Raw genomic sequence first — 16,306 nt, forward strand, 5'->3', positions numbered from 1 at the left:
ATGGCGTGAGCTCTCGTTGCTTGGCCCCTGCTCCTGCCAACCTAGCAGTTCGAAAGCACAACAAACTGCAAGTAGATAAATAGGTACCGCTCCGGCGGGAAGGTAAACAGCGTTTCCGTGCACTGCTCTGGTTTGCCAGAAGCGGCTCAGTCATGCTCGCCACATGACCCGGAAGCTGTACGCCGGCTCCCTCAGCCAGTAAAGCAAGATGAGCGCCACAACCCCAGAGTCAGCCACGACTGGACCTAATGGTCAGGGGTCCCTTTACCTTAAAAACTATCTGCACCGTACAGAGAACGATGTGACAGAAGCCAGTCCCAACACACTTCTGAATACAGATGTTTTTCAAAAAATGGTTAGACAACTTCATGGAGGAGAAGGCTATCAATGGCTACTAGCCATCAGGGGTATGTTCCACTTCTGCTAGCAGAGGCAACATGCCTCAGAATACCAGTTGCGGGAAGTGACAATAGAGGAGAGTGCTGTTACACTCAGGTCCTGCTTGTTGGCTTCCCATAAGCATCTGGTTGGCCGCTGTGAGAACAGGATGCTGGACTAGATGAGCACCCTCTTCTTACATTTATATGAGGGATAACTCAGATTGTTAATGTCACCATCACATAAGCAGTGAAAGGAAGACACCAAAGCTTACTCCCTCATGTGCTGGTGTATGATATATCGGGAGTTTTCTTAATTAATATACAGCAAAGGCAAGCTACAAAGATTTTCTTAAAAACAAATCCTAGATCTGTTCTCCTTTCAGTAGCAATAGCAGCAGCGTCTGATGGAGAATGGATGAAGCCGCCTCAGCTGCAACACTGGGATGGATAGCTCTCCAGGCTAGTCTGTCTTCTTAACATTCCAAAGGAATTCTATAGAATCGGGATAAGAGAATCCTGTCCATTTACTACAGGAATGGGGATAGAAGGCAAACCCAAGGAACATTGGAAACTGCCTTACACTAAGTCAGAACATTGGTCCATCTAGCTCAATACTGTCAACACTGACTGGCAGCTCCCCAGGGTTTCAGACTAACAGTCTTTCCCAGCTTTAACAGGGGATGCTGGGGATTGAACCTGGGACTTTCTACACGCAAAGCAAGTGCTCCCCAATGGAAGCTCTTGCTATTTTCATTATGCGCTTGGGTGCCCAAAACCTCATGGTAAGAAACAAGTGGGGAATAAAAGGAACAGCCTAGAACAGCATTATTAATTATTATGGTACTGGCCACAAATGCTCAGTCAAGAGCCAGTAAAAGAAAAAAGAGTCCTTAGAATGCAGTTCAGGAAGAATTAAGACTCGGGCTACTAGGAATGCTGTATTTTAGGGAAAGCATTACTGTATAGTTTTTTGAGGCAAAAAACCCATTCACGGCCCTCATCTCCGGCCTAAATAAAGGAAAGACTATGAAGTGCCTGCAATAATTCCAAAGTGTCCAATGTTTGCAAGCCTAGGCAATCTAGATGGTAAACATTTTAGGAATATAAAACAAACAAACAAAAAGAGGAAAACAATGTGTAAATATATGTATTTCTTTTATCAATAAACAACCATTCAATTCAGGCACCTTATCATTAACATGATTCCCATTCTCAAATATATATACCTCTGTGGTTATGCACATCACAAGCTTATCTAACCCATCAACAACAATCTGTATGCACATATTGGACAGCTACACTATATGTATGTTCTGTATCAGCTCCTGGGCACTCATAGCTCCAAATGAAGAGAGCCCAGGAGCTCATAAGGATACAAGAAAGACAGCCATATGGAGCAGCAGCCTGCTTCAGTAGGAGCGAATGCCACGTACCCTATCCTGCAGTTGCAGTTCCTACATACCCACACACTGCAGATGTACTCCCACATGAAGGAGGGTGTGCTTTTTATGCGCAAAGACTCCCATGCTTCCTACAAAAGACATATCTAACCCAAGAGGTAACATACTCAAAGTAAAACTGTCAAACTTGGGAATATACCTTCTCTCCAGTTCTCACAAATAACCTGTAAAGCACTGCAGATACTGGCCCACTTACCTCAAATTAAGCAACAAGGTAGAAGCCAAGAAAGGAAAAGTACAGACAGTGCTGAACTTCTCAGAAAAGGGGATCCAGGGTTTACACATACCTAGCCATACTCCATGTTCCAGCTGGCTGGAGGTGGCTCACTAGAAATGGCATGCTCTCTACACATGCTCAGAAGAAAATTGAGCATTACTATTTTGCATTCACCACACCACACCAAATTTCTGGCAAGCTGTGATTAAAAGTAAGCCTGAATCTAAGGAACTAGGAAAGATGAGGCAAGATATCTTTCAGATGTGTTGTATTACACAGGAAATTCACAGTTCTTACTATGTTTTTTGTGGGCAATCTAAACATCCTCCCCTTAGCTGGCGCATCTGGTGGGAAGGGGGCAGATCTAAATGCCTTTCCCCCAGCTAGCATGTCAGTTGTAATAAAAAATCTAAGACATAATTAGAAGGAATCCCAGGTATTGCTGCCTTCCAAAGGCTTGTATACAGAATAACAAAAACAAAACACCCAAACCCAACAAACAAACAAACAAACACACAGAGTATAACTATATTATCCTAATCAACAACAGCTTTAAATCCAGCATTCTAACACCTCTAGTCTCCACTGTACAGATAGTCAAAGATGTTCCTCCTCCCTAACCCAACAACCAAGCATTTGGCTATCCAAATTTCTGCTCCACTCAATAGAACGGGGCTCCACAACACAGAGAAAGGGTGGCACATGGATGCTGAAGCTCTTTGAAAGATTTGCCATTTTATGCCTCAAAACGCGTGTACTCTTCATGCCTCTCTGGTCCCTGAATTCTCACACAATCCTGTGCATGCTTAGCATGACTTGTTTCTGAGCAAAAAAGCACAGGATGATGCTCTTGTCTCCCTATCATGGTCAACAAACAGCCTAAAGGAGCAATCGTCTGCTTAAAGATGAAAAAACACATAACCGAAAAACAGTATAGCGTGAAGGAATGGGGGCTGGACTCGGAAGGAAAAGGGATCGTTTCCATTCCAGGACTGCTATTTTCCCAGCTTCTCTCTCTTTTGATAGCAGCATCTAGTGGCTAAAGAGACAGTACCACCCCCTGCTCACCTCCTGTGATGGGAGCCTGAAGACTGGCCCGCTTCCTCAGCGGGGATCCGCTCTTGGGGGGCCCAGCGCCAGATGACATTTTTGCTGCCTCCTGGAAGCTCCACCGAAGTCTCGGAACCGGCGCTGCTGCCGTGCTCAAGAAAGAGGCGGGGACTAAGCTAGGCCACGCCTCTTGCCGCTGATGGATGGAGTGTGGTCCTCCCAGACCAGGGGTGGACAAAGACGCCCCCCCCCCCCGCGCCTTCCTAAGCCGAGGATCGAGGTCGGATCCTGCGCTGGAGCGCACCTTGTCTGCTCCCCGATTCGTTAGTGGGGGTGCTGAATGAAAGGCAAGGCCTGCGATCCCTGTCCGCTGTTACTTGGGAGTCGGTCTCATTGGAATCGGGGGGATTTGCTTCCGAGGGAACAGGCACCAGGGGATCCCTGGATCGGCTGGTTTCCTTGCAGGCAGCCCAGACCGCTGCCCTCCCCCCACCTTGCTTCAGTCTCAGACTCACAAACCCCGCCTCTAGTGCGGGGCGTTCGGGCTCCTTGCACCGTGAAGGCCACGCACACGAGATCACGCCCCACGAGCAATAATTAATCCAGAATAACTACCACCCCGGGTTCCATTCCTCACTAGCACCCTCCTACTTGGAAGTACAGTTTGCATTACAGAGGGGGCGATTTCACCATCGGTTAGTCATCCGATTGTTAAAAGTGAGGTGTGTTAACGCGATTTCGAACATACGCCCCTTCTTGGTCCTGATCTTATCAGCCCGATGGCAGAAACGGGATTCTAGACACTACCGGGCTTGCTGTTCCCAAGGGGCAAAAGCAATTGCGGCATTCTTCCTGGGTTTCGAAGAAAACGCCAAAGGGTTAAATGAAATGTAAAGTCGGCAACACAATCGGGTTAAACCGAGGCGACTGGCTCCCACAAGACCACAGAAATGTATGGAAAGATACTGATGGAAATCAACGGATTTGACATGCAAGTGTCTCTCGAGCTAGCTTGTGCACTATAATAGGCTCTCGGGTCCTCTCCCTCCGCAACAGGCAACCAGCCAGACCCCTTTTCCAGGAGTTCGCTTCTACCGGAAGCTGTCTGCCTCAAGACCAGCCTCGACCACGCCGTCGGCCCAAGCAAACGGCGATGGCAGGGCAGGGAGCGCAGACGGCCCCCCTTCGCATTTAAACACAGGCCAACTTGGCACAATGGACCAGATTCCGAAACGCTTGGCTCCTCCCCCTCCGAGGCCTGCCGGGCTCGGCGGCTCCTGCGAAGATGCTGAGCGCCGCCCTCCGCACCGAGCTCGGCGGGCGGAGGCGGCGCTTGCTGCAGCCGAGGCGCGGCATCCTCGGCAGAGCTCCCCGGCCCTGATCCGTTGCGGGCATGGAAGCGGCATGCGAGGAGCGCCAATCGCAGCCGGTTTCCCTGCCCGGGGGGGTGGGCGAGTTTGCATAACCAGCCCGTTGCGCAAGTGCCATTTAGGGGCTCGGCGGGGGAAACTTGGCTCGAGGGGACATCTTGCATTTTTCTGTGGAGCCCAGCAGCTAACCTGGCTGCACTCGAGAGAGGCCGGCTTGGGGGAAGGGAAGGGAAGTCGGTTACAGGAGGGAAATGGCGGCGGAGCAGCCCTTGAACTTGAAGCGAGTTCCCGGGTAACTACGATTATTCCCCCGCGAGCGCAACGGACGGTAGCCGTCGCCTTCACCCCAAACTCTGGCCAAGCGACCCTGCTTCAAGGCGCCTTTAAACGTCTGCCCTTGCGCAAGAGATCTGCTAGGAAAGACTTCGGCTCGCTACATCCGCTTTTTACACACACAAAACTTTCCAGCTCTTTCGCCTGGAACCGGCTCCGCCCTGGAGATCTGAACCTCCTCCCACACCCAGCCGCCCGCGTTACTGGGCTGGGTAACTGGTGGGGCACGGGCGCCCCCCGGAGCTCCTCTGGCTCCGGCCGCCTTCACCCTCCGCTCCCGCTTTCCTTCAGGCACGGCCCGATGAAGTTTCGGGCTGCGCGGTAAGGAAGGAGGAGGGTCTGCGGGGCAGCAGTTCGCGGTTCGTGCTTTGACGGCGGCGCGGAAAAGACCGCGCTTTGCCACGGCGAAGGCGTCGTCCTACCTGAAGCCATCGCGGCCCTTGCGGAGGCGTCGGGCGGCAGGTACCGGAAACGGAGGGGGGGGTCTCCTCTTGCCGAGCCGCCGCCGCCGCCCCGCAGCTGGAGAGGAAGCCGGTCCCTGGCAACCCCTGGGAGCGGGGGCGTTTCGCGAGCACTTCCTGGCCCAAAGTCCCACCCCGGAGCAAGTGCTCGGCTTCTTTCTGAGAGGTCCGCCCGAGGAACTACTTTGGCCCGGCTGAGGGCTTCAGGGCGGCCGAGTGCTGGCGGGGAAGGTGCTGCTGTCACTGGCCCCGAGGAGAAGCAGCCGCATTATATAAGAGCAGAAGTGAAGATGCTACACCCACTGGGCATGCCGGCATTGCAAAATCAAATCGTGGCGCACAGGTAGGGCGGCCCAAGCCCCGCCCTGTGGCCGGCGCCGGCGGCGGCGCCGAACAAAGGAGTTTCATCCGGCTTGTGGAAGTGCCGCCATCTCGCGGCGGTGTAACTAGAAGTCAGCCGCGCCTCAAGAAAGGGCGCGAAATGTGCCACATTCCCCCCCCCCCACACACACACGCACAAAGAATCCTGGGAACTGTAGTTTCTCCCTCAAAGCGCTACATCTCCCAGCCACCCTTGGCCAACTACAGTTCCCGGGGTTCTTTGGGGGGAAGTGCTGCCCTTCCAAGGTCTTATGTACTGAAGTTCTCACCCTGGGCCAGCAGGGGGTTACTGTAGATAGTTTTCACTCAGGTCCACATATGCAAATAAGGGTTTGAAAGTGACGTTCAGTGATTGGATAGTTACAGAAAATGGTTACTGTTGTGTTCTAGTGGCGCTCTGTATAAGCAGGCTGGCTGAACCCTTCAGTTCTGTTCTGGCCTGTGAATAAACAAGAGCTGTTTTAAGAATCGCTTTGTTGTCTGATATGTTCCCCCACAACTTAACACAATGCATGGTGTGTGCCTCTTGAAACTGACCTCCTGAACGAAGGAATTGAGAAGGGAAACTGCGACCTGAAAGCGCCGAATTGCAGTTCTTTGAGAGGTTCTGCGATAACAACTGTGACTTGAGTCAGGATAAAGTTCAGTCACGTGCACACACACTTTATTTATTCATTAGCTCATCCAGTGCCAGGATGCCTGATTTATCATCAACAACGGTTTACCCAATCGCCAGTGTTAGATTCCCTTCTGTACTTGCCGCATTTCATTTTCGTCTGACCTCGCAGTTCAGAATCCCTTCACCATTTGTATATATAAACTGTGACTCTGGGTAACACTTCACACATCTGATGAGGTGGCTTCTGAGCTAATGCCAGAATAAGTTCGTTGATCTTTTAAAGTGCCACGAGACTCTGTTGTTTTTGCTGCAACAAACCGCTGTCCCTCCGGAAAGTGAAGTGTGCAGTCCTCCCCGGCAGGGCTTCTCAACAGCAAAGTTTCCTGGCATTTTTAAAAAAGTGGAGTTAGTGTTGTGATAAATTACGTGTTGGTGCCCTTCCCTTTTAGTCATAGGGACATCATTCATCTTGAATAACAGCTCCTTTTCATTCTGAATTAATCCAGAACAACAAGTCTTGTTTAACATATCACCTGGATTACTGTCCTCTTGCCCCAGAGTACCAAATGAAAGAAGGGAATGGGGAGGGATTTAGAGGACATGTACAACCCCAAACAAAGGCAGAATCAAGCTGCAATCATAATCATACTTAGAAATAAATCCCTTGTATTTAGACAATAATTAATATTTATTCAATGATATCAAGGACAATAAAGATTCCATGGGAGAGTGACCAAGTAATGAAATCACAGATACAGCTTTGGCATTAAAATGTAATAAACACAATAGCATCTGGTTTCATTTAAAAATGTTTTGCACTTTTAGTTTTCATAAAACTTGCATGTTTACTCATGTGGGCATTTTCTTTCTTTCATAGGGGAAAAAAGAATTTGTATCTTTGTGTTTCCTAGTAATCCTTGGCCTCATAACCCAGTGTTCTCCACATCTTGTGCAGGCATTCACACAGCGTGTGAATTGCTCTGCAGCGCTCCCTAAATCATGCATGTCACAGTGAATATTATCAAAAGTTATACTGTACAACATACAATCTGGGGTTTAAGGATAGTAGTCAACGTAAGTTTTATGCAGAGTAGATATATTGAAATGAATAATTTTGTTCATGAATTTCAGTGGATCTACTGTCCCTCAGATACTCGGAGTAAAATTTGGTTGAATGTCACTCTAATATATTTGTCCTACATACATACATAATTTATTTGTATGCCACCTTTCCACAGTTCAAACCATGCTCGAGGCGGCTTACAACATGAAAAAAATGCATGACTACAACATAAGTTGTCATAAACAATAACACATTTTTAAAAATACACAACCAAACTAAACAATTTCCACATATGCTGTGCCCCTCGTCAGCTGACTTTCTGCGGACCTCATTTTTTGTAAGCCCTAGAAAAACTTGTAACACAGCATACCACAGTCTCATGAGTCATGAAATAAAAGTTTCTATTTTCATTCTGAAATAACATTTTCCACATTTCTCGAATTGCATAATGGCTCACCTTAGGTGTTTTCCATTATGCCTGTTTTGTTTTGTTTTGTTTTGTTTTGTTTGTTTTTTGCTATTTTTAAACATCCAGCCTCAGAAAGTGCTACAGAGCTTCCTGACTATTTTATAATCTTTTGATTGGTCCTAAGCAAGTTAATGTGTCCTTTCCTGTTTTTTTAAACTTACTAATGGACCAACATAGCTGCAAACATAAATAGACCAGTTTGCTTTGAAGGTTATTTTTTACTTTAAAAGGCCAGAAAAATGTCATCCAAAAGGATATTTCCCATGCAGGTTTACACATGGTGAGGTACCTCTGGCCTGCGGGTCAGACTTGGCCCATTAATGGTCCCCATTTGGCCCCATTCATGCCCTTTTCCTGAAACCACACCTACCTGTTCTACCCCTGATGTCAAACACAACATTCGGTGAGGGGAAGGTAGAGATTCCACTGCGGAAAGCACAAAACTTGGGCAGTGTCTCTACCCCCTACCACCTTCACAACCAAGGGCCAACTTTAACAGGAGTTGGCCCGCTGAGTTGGGATAGATAAATATCTGGCCCATTAGACCAAAAAGTTTTCCCACCTCTGTAGTATACAAAAACTGCTGTGCGTGGCTGAACCACTCTTGTCCCATGTACATGTGTGAACTAGGACCTATGTATTTTGGCACTAATCTGGAAATCTACCGGTGGAATTCAGCACCATGCTAAGGCAGTTGTTCTGTCAGCCCAAGCATTTATGTTTGTGGGTGGGATATTGTTTTTGCTTGTTATGTATTTTTATGTTGTGAATCTCCCTGTGATCCTTGGATGAAGGGTGGTACAGAAATTTAATAAATAAAAATAAATCTATAAAATGAATGTCTGTTTTTAAAAAATGGTACCCTCTAACTCCTACAAACAGCACTGTTCTTCTCACTAGAATAAATGTCTCCAGTTGTTATTATTGTGCTTTATCGCACCCTCCTCGTTATGCACTTAAGAATACCAGGACTCATAGTCCTCAAAAGAGCATGTCAGATAGGGGAAGCACAAATCTTTCTGTTTTTCAAGCTACAGGTGAACTTAAAAGGCACTAGCACACTTTCTCTGTTCTAGCGAAGATCCTATTGTTCAGAATGTTGTTCTCAACACTGGTTCTGATTGGCTCCAGCAAATCTTATCAGATCTGGACAGTAAGGTACAAAGCTAAAGGAAAATTAATTTAGCATCAGTTTCATGGTCAGGAGGTTGCAAAATATGTGCTGCATTGCATCACAGGTGCAACCAGTTCTGCTTGCCTTCAAATAAGAGGGGGAGGATTAACCCTGTCCTGGTCAGCAAACCAGACCAGCCAAGAGCTCAAATGCTTCTTTGGCCGGTTGCCACCTTTTTGTGTTTTCATTTATTTCAATATAAATTCAAAATATTACCGGTCATACATTTTCAATATGCTCACATTCTCAATTTCATGCACAGGAGAAGACATTTCTGTCAAGTAGCTTTTAAGTACTGTACATCACATTTTACATCCACAAATATAATATCAGTTCTTAAAAAGGTAAAGGTAAAGGGACCCCTGCGGTGTTTATTAATTTTGTCCAGTTAAAATTCCCTCAACCTATATTGCCGTTATAATGATTTTTATATTTTCAAAATAATTTGTCTCAAAACCTCCTTGATTCTACTACCCTTTTTTAATCCAATAAATTAGCTTTGCTAGTTTGATCTACAGCTACTTCCAATATCTTCCCTTCTTTCATTGCTGGGGCTTCTGCCTTTCAAAAGTTCTGTGCAATTAAAACTTTGGCTGCTATTAAGAAAGAACATATTTGTTCATTTCCTGCTTCTGCATCTTTCACCTTTATGCACTCTACCTTTCATTGGAAAATGAGGAATACAGACTCATCCCTGCAGATAGCTAGCAATTCGTAGGTTCTCTTGCATAAGGTTAACCACCAGTCGGGGCTAGAGGGTATTTCCTTGAAGCATCTACCTAGGAAGACATGATTAACTGGAGCACTGCATTTGTAGAGTGATAAAATCTTACAACACACCCATTCACTACTCATGCACCTAGGCTTATGTGCCATGTCTTGTAATCAATCAAATGGTGTGTGTGTGTGTATCTTGTAATTGATAAGTATTTTATTCAAGTTGGCACCACTGGGCAGAGCTGCCATACGAAGACGCAGGAAGGGACACTGTGTGGCTGCATGTTTGCATGGAAGCACAGGGACTGGCAAATAATCCTCTAGAAAAGGATGCTTTGGAGAGGGATGGAGGAAAGGATTGCCAATCTTCTTAAAGAGGAGGAAGAGGAGGATATGGGGTAGGTGGGAGATGAGGAGAACTGTTGTTTTGGAATGGAATGGCTCCTTACTGTTGAGATTCAGGAAAGACCTTGCCTGAAGTGACACTTGTCCCCTTAGTGGTTTGTCTCCTCATGACTGGAAAGTTTATATTGAGCAATAATGTTGTGGAAGATCCCTCTCCCTCTGTGTGTATGTATATAAACATCTGCAGCAAATGTGGTAAGGTTGCTATGTAGCTCCTAGGCAAAGCTACAAGGGAGACTAGGTATGCCTCTGCTCGAGTTCCCAGCCCAAAGGAGGAGTAATTTAGAAAACAAAGAGAATAAAATAAAATGTATTCGCTCCTCCCACAAACTTCATAAACTCAGGAAACATTTGTAAAGGATAAGGTACAAAACTGTTGAATAAGTTGGCAATCCAGTGCACATCACATTGGAGTAGGTCAGAGGCAGTTTTAGGGTAGCTTGACCAGTCCGGCCATGCTGGCCACAGGGGCCAATGCAACAGTTATGTAGAATGGAGTACGAAGAGTGGGGGGGTACCAAATGTTAGTGTTGCACAGGGCACTGTTGACATTTGAGAGCCCAAAGTCCGCCACTGAGTAAGTCCAACTGAATTCAGCAGATCTTAAGGAAAGACTCTTTATGGTGTGGAACCCTTTTGACCGAATCTTGACAATTAAGATACAGAAATGCATTTGCAGATGCAAATATTACTATTCACAGCATCATCTTCTGAGACACCCGGCACGCAGCAGTCTTCCCTCCAATTAGTGAGGTTCCATTTTTAGGTATCAGGGCAAATAGCCAATGAAAGAGGTCTCTCCCATCAACTTGAGCTACGACCTGGCTGATAAACATTTCAAGGACAATTTGAGTTCTGCACCACCAAAAAGAAGAAGATATGCATCCTTTAAAAAAAGAAGACCCCAATCTGTATAATATTTGCATATGGTAATGTTTAAGTATATGTGCAAATTTAAAAATAATTACTATAATTTAAATAAAAATACAATACTTCTTGTCGTAATGGGGAAGACACCCTGTGCCTGTTTCGTCTGATGACCAGGAGATGCTAACTGTTGATGGGCAACTTCTGCTCTCCCTTTTCATTCCTTCTCTTTAAACCAGACTTGGGACACCCTCAAATAGAGGGCTGTCCTCTTGACTGCCCTTCAAAACAGAGGACTGTTGGTACAGACTTCGAAGGTGACCTTTAAACTACAACTAATCCAGAATGCAGCAGCTAGACTAGTGACTGGGAGTGGCTGCCGAGACTACATAACACCGGTCCTGAAAGACCTACATTGGCTCCCAGTACATTTCCAGGCACAATTCAAAGTGCTGGTGCTGACCTTTAAAGCAGTAAACGGCCTCCACCCAGTATACCTGAAGGAGCGTCTCCACCCCTATCGTTCAGCCCGGACACTGAGGTCCAGCTCTGAGGGCCTTCTGGCAGTTCTGTCACTGCGAGATGTGAGGTTACAGGGAACCAGGCAGAGGGCCTTCTCAGTGGTGGTGCCCACCCTGTGGAACGCCCTCCCATCAGATGTCAAGGAAATAAAGAACTATCTGACTTTTAGAAGATATATGAAGGCAACCCTGTTTAGGGAAGCTGTTTTAATGTTTGATGTTTTATCACATTATTATTATTATTATTATTATTATTATTATTATTATTATTACAGTGGTACCTCAGGTTACATATGCTTCAGGTTACATACGCTTCAGGTTACAGACTCCACTAACCCAGAAATAGTGCTTCAAGTTAAGAACTTTGCTTCAGGATGAGAACAGAAATCGTGCTCTGGCGGCGCGGCAGCAGCAGGAGGCCCCATTAGCTAAAGTGGTGCTTTAGGTTCAGAACAGTTTCAGGTTAAGTACGGACCTCCGGAGCGAATTAAGTACTTAACCTGAGGTAACACTGTACTCTGCTGGGAGCCATGCAGAGTGGCTGGAGAAACCCAGCCAGATGGGCGGGGTATAAATAATAAAGTATTATTATTATTATTATTATTATTATTATTATTATTATTATTCACAGTTAAGATATTTATTAATTTTAATTTTTCATCCACATATTTAGGAGGCTTCACAACCACACAACTCCACTCTAATGCTCCATCTGCCTTCGTGTGTTTACTGCTATTAGTTATTTTCTCCTCACCTATTTCGGTCTCCGCCCCTCACAGAAATCACAGGAGGCTAAGCAAGGTCCATAAATTAAGACAAACAAATTTCAGTGTCAGGATTAGAAACCTGTTTCAGGCAATTGCTTTGTGAAATCACTTTAATCCTTGGACCGAGAACGGAGTATTTTTAGAACGCCAGCTCCGAGCAAAGGGAATTCCACATGCTCACCAACATGTGGCTGTTCTCAAGGCCTGGTGACAGACTGACTCTACAGCAAAACCAGGGGAGCAGGTAATATAACAATAACTGAATGGCGACTGGAATATACAGGAGCTATAATGAAACTGTAGAATCCCAGATGGGATACACATCATATTACTATCTTTTTCCTGATTCAGAAAGGAAGATCTGTGTGTTGCTGAAGCAACACAATATGCCTTTAGATACAGGTGGGCACCCATCTGTTTTGGACTATAACTCCCATCAGTCCCGGGCAGCATGCTCTGCAATTTGCAGCCAAAAACATATGAAGGGCACCAGGTTGGGGAAGCCTGGCTTAATGTGGAAGAAATCCCTCACTTTTTCCAATATAGTAATCCTAAAGCTTATGGCTCATGTGGCTCCATTCCCTAGCCTCTCTGATCTATCTTATAAACATGCCCTTCTTCCTATAACTACTTAAGATTAAAAGCAAACGTTTTATTATCTATCTACAGTATTTTAGAAAGTTATTTGTTGTGCACCTCTTAAGATAGTGTAACCAGATTTTGCACGATTATTCCTGAACTGAGATCAAGGAACAGGCTTTTGTCTGTGTTTGGACAACGACAACAACAACAAAATTTATACCCCGGATACAATTGGATGGTGTTTTGAATCGAGATGGCAGCATGAACCTTTCAAAACTGTGTGGGTTTTAAGGACTGATTTCAAAACTGCAATGACCTTTTGGTTTCTTAGAATTCCTGAGTAATGCCGGGTATGAGGCTGCTAGTATTCAGTTATACCGTACTAGTCAATTGGCACCATATACTCAGACTCCATTAACACAAAGGTTCTATGAAATAAGTGGACATCAGCTGTGCATTTGTAAGTGCTCAGCCAAATCACCTTCCAGGGCATGCATCCAATTAATTGAAAATAAGATTCAATGACTGACAGACAGAACGACAGACAGACAATGTGTTCAGTGAGAATGAGGCTTCCTGACGTAGGACAGAATGTCCCTATTTTCATCTAAGAAATGTTAGGAGGGTATGTAACAGAAGGGGGGCAGGAGTACAGGGCTGTGGGGAAAGTGGCTGGGGAGAACACCTGTCAGTGGGGTTATCAGACTGGGAGCATTAAGAAGGCCTCCTCCAACAGGCATCGGCCCATCACACACAGAGAGAGTGCGCACAGAGATCTCCTGATCCTTCTAGAACTGCAAACCTCCCAAGATGTAGGAGTTTGCTGCAGGAGGGGGGGAGGATTTTGTGAGCAAAGCCAGCAGTTTAAAGAGCTTAAGTAGCAGGATGGAGAGAAGCATGATTAGCGGGTGCGATTCTGCTTGCCAGCACTTAAGGATTAAACTCACTCGTTCCCCACCTCAGTGAATTATCTTATTCCTCAGAAGAGCCAGGGCTGCACAGAGGAAAAAGGAAAGAGAGGAGTGCATTTTGTTCTTCATTTATCCCAGCCCTAATGCCCAGAAACACAACTGTGCACAAAGGATATACCCCACCCTGTTTCAATGGCCGATGGTTGCTTCTAGGACTGAGACGTGTGTTCGTTTCCTTTCCTCTATGCAAACAGAAAAACAAACAAAACCCAGAAGCCCACCATCTTCCCCTAATATGCTGAGCAGCGCATCTATTTTGGCCATTGTGCCACTGTGTGTGTGGGGGGGGGTCACCTCACATTTTCACAAGCTCTGATGATGGCAAAGCCAGGCCTATGGGGCAGTTCATGTGAAAAGCACCAAAGCATTCCTTGAAGATGTTGTTGCATAGGCATGGTCCTCCTGCTATTCCCAGCCTATTGGGAGGGAGGAAGCTCTGCCACCTTTTCCTTGGTGAGCGAGAGAATACTAGTGTCAGAATTCTGTACTCTTCCTGACTGTGTGGGGGAGAAGAGCAGTAAAGGAACAGAAATAGCTGCATCTAATTACACATGCATTTCAGCGATGCCATCTCCATGGTCAGTCCCTGGGCGGCACCTGTTGGGGATAAATGTTATTAAGTTTACTGGGTTGCAGCTGCCAAAATGAGACTAGCTTGTACATTTGGGCCTCAACAAATTCTTAAGCCACCTTCCCCATCAGATTGGGTCCAAACTATTGGGAAAAGATCCATCTGGAGTGTGTGGGTGCTTTGTATACTACTTTTTAAATTTCTGGTTAGTTTTAAGCTGTTAAATTAGGTTAGTTCATTTGTATTATTTTATACAAACTTGTGTGGATTGATTTTTTGGTAATTATTTATTAGTGTTATATTTCTAATTGTGTATGTGTGTGTGTGTGTGTGTGTGTGTGAGAGAGAGAGAGAGAGAGAGAGAGAGAGAGAGAGAATGGCTATATTTGTTCACCCAATATGTTATGAACCACTTTGGGCACGATTTTTTGAGAAAATAGCATACAAATAAACTGACGGTGATGATCAGCTCTGAGCATTTGGAATATAAATTCAATGAATAATAACTATTAGTTTATTAATTAATCCCCCAACAGGCCTCCAAGCTGACTATGAGGCCTCCTTTGGGAATTAGGAATCTTTGCCTAGTACGTAGGTAGAGAGAGCTGTTAGCATCCAATCCTAAGAAGAGCCCTGTTCGATCAGAACAAAGGCCCATCGAAGGCAGGCCTTTTGTTTCACACAGTGGCCAACCAGATGTGAAAAGGAAGCTCAGAAGCAGCAGGAGTGGAATAGCTCACTCCCACTTGTGTTCCTTGGCAGCAGCTATTGAGAAACATGCACCTCCAATATTGAAAGTAGAATACAGAGCTATCATGACCCACAGCCATTGATAGCCTTATTTTTCATGTCATATCCCATTGAAGTTGGTGGTCATCAGGCTTTCTGGGAAGTGATTTATAATGAAATGAAAAAGGTATTTAAATATACCTTCCTGAAGAAACCAGAGGCCTTTCTCCTGGGCATGGTCAGCCAATTGGTGTCAAAGAAGGACAGAACATTTTTTATGTATGCCACAACAGCAGCAAGAATACTCATCGCAAAGTATTGGAAGACAGAAGATCTACCCACCGTGGAAGAATGGCAGATGAAGGTTATAGATTATATGGGACTGGCAGAAATGACCGGCAGAATCCGAGACCAGGGAAAAGAGACAGCGGAAGAAGATTGGAAGAAATTTAAGGACTATCTTAAGAAACATTGTAAAATTATTGAATGTTAGAACGATGTTGATTCAGAAATTAAGTGGTTATAAGCTGTAATGATTATGTAATCAAGAAAAGAAAGGTTAAAAAATTATACAGAAATTAGGGGAAGGATTTGCTGAATTGAATTAATTAGAGATTGGAATACAGAAAGGGGAGGTATGAGGAGGCCGGGAAAGTAAGTTTTATGAATATAAGGGATTGAAATTATACTTGTTGTTGTATGTGTTTGTATGTATTTTTACTGTTTCTGTTTTTTGTTTTTTCTATTTTATATAAACTTTTAAAACTTTAATAAATATCTTATTAAAAAAAAAGAAGTTGGTGGTCATCCTTACACGTTGTGGGGGGGGCGAACTCCATAGTTTTAATGATGTCCTTTTATCTGTCCTGAATCTCCTCACATTCAACTTAATTGGATGGCCTCAGGTTCCAATATTATAACAGAGGGAGGAATGCTCATCCACATCCATTTTCTCTGTACCAAGTACCACTTTATACACTATCCTTCCTGTCGCCTGCCCCTCACTCACCTATTTTTCTAAACTAAAAATCCCCAAACGTCGTAGCCTCTTCTCACTGGGGAGCTGCTATGTTACATCCTCGTGTTGCATAAGCATCTTCCCCTATACCACACGGCCCCACAGCTTGGGTTCAATGTTCTGCTTTGCCAGTCATTAATCTTTGCCATCTTGGGCTTTTATAATTGGATTTCCCAGGTCA

At 45.1% G+C, this 16,306-nt stretch overlaps 2 protein-coding genes across 8 annotated transcripts in view; one reads left to right on the forward strand and one right to left on the reverse strand.

The window, feature by feature from the left end:
• Window positions 1-5,715, reverse strand: part of AMPD2 (adenosine monophosphate deaminase 2) — a 53,690-nt gene extending 47,975 nt beyond the window's left edge. Inside the window, exon 1 of one of the 4 annotated variants that reach the window (XM_083617792.1) lies at window positions 5,233-5,715. In XM_083617792.1, coding sequence (XP_083473918.1) covers window positions 5,233-5,242 — 10 coding nt within the window. In that variant the 5' untranslated portion in view covers window positions 5,243-5,715. Of the gene's footprint in view, window positions 1-3,125; window positions 4,498-5,232 lie in introns of those variants that run through there. The other 3 variants (XM_083617794.1, XM_083617791.1, XM_083617793.1) reach the window with 3 other exon arrangements.
• Window positions 4,585-16,306, forward strand: part of GNAT2 (G protein subunit alpha transducin 2) — a 31,072-nt gene continuing 19,350 nt past the window's right edge. Inside the window, exon 1 of one of the 4 annotated variants that reach the window (XM_083617861.1) lies at window positions 4,585-5,131. The gene's annotated coding sequence lies outside the window, so the exon portion shown is untranslated. Of the gene's footprint in view, window positions 5,273-12,450; window positions 12,499-16,306 lie in introns of those variants that run through there. The other 3 variants (XM_083617859.1, XM_083617860.1, XM_083617858.1) reach the window with 3 other exon arrangements.

Source organism: Podarcis filfolensis (assembly GCF_964270895.1).
Source record: "Podarcis filfolensis genome assembly, chromosome: 6".
Classification (NCBI taxonomy): Eukaryota; Metazoa; Chordata; class Lepidosauria; order Squamata; family Lacertidae; genus Podarcis; species Podarcis filfolensis.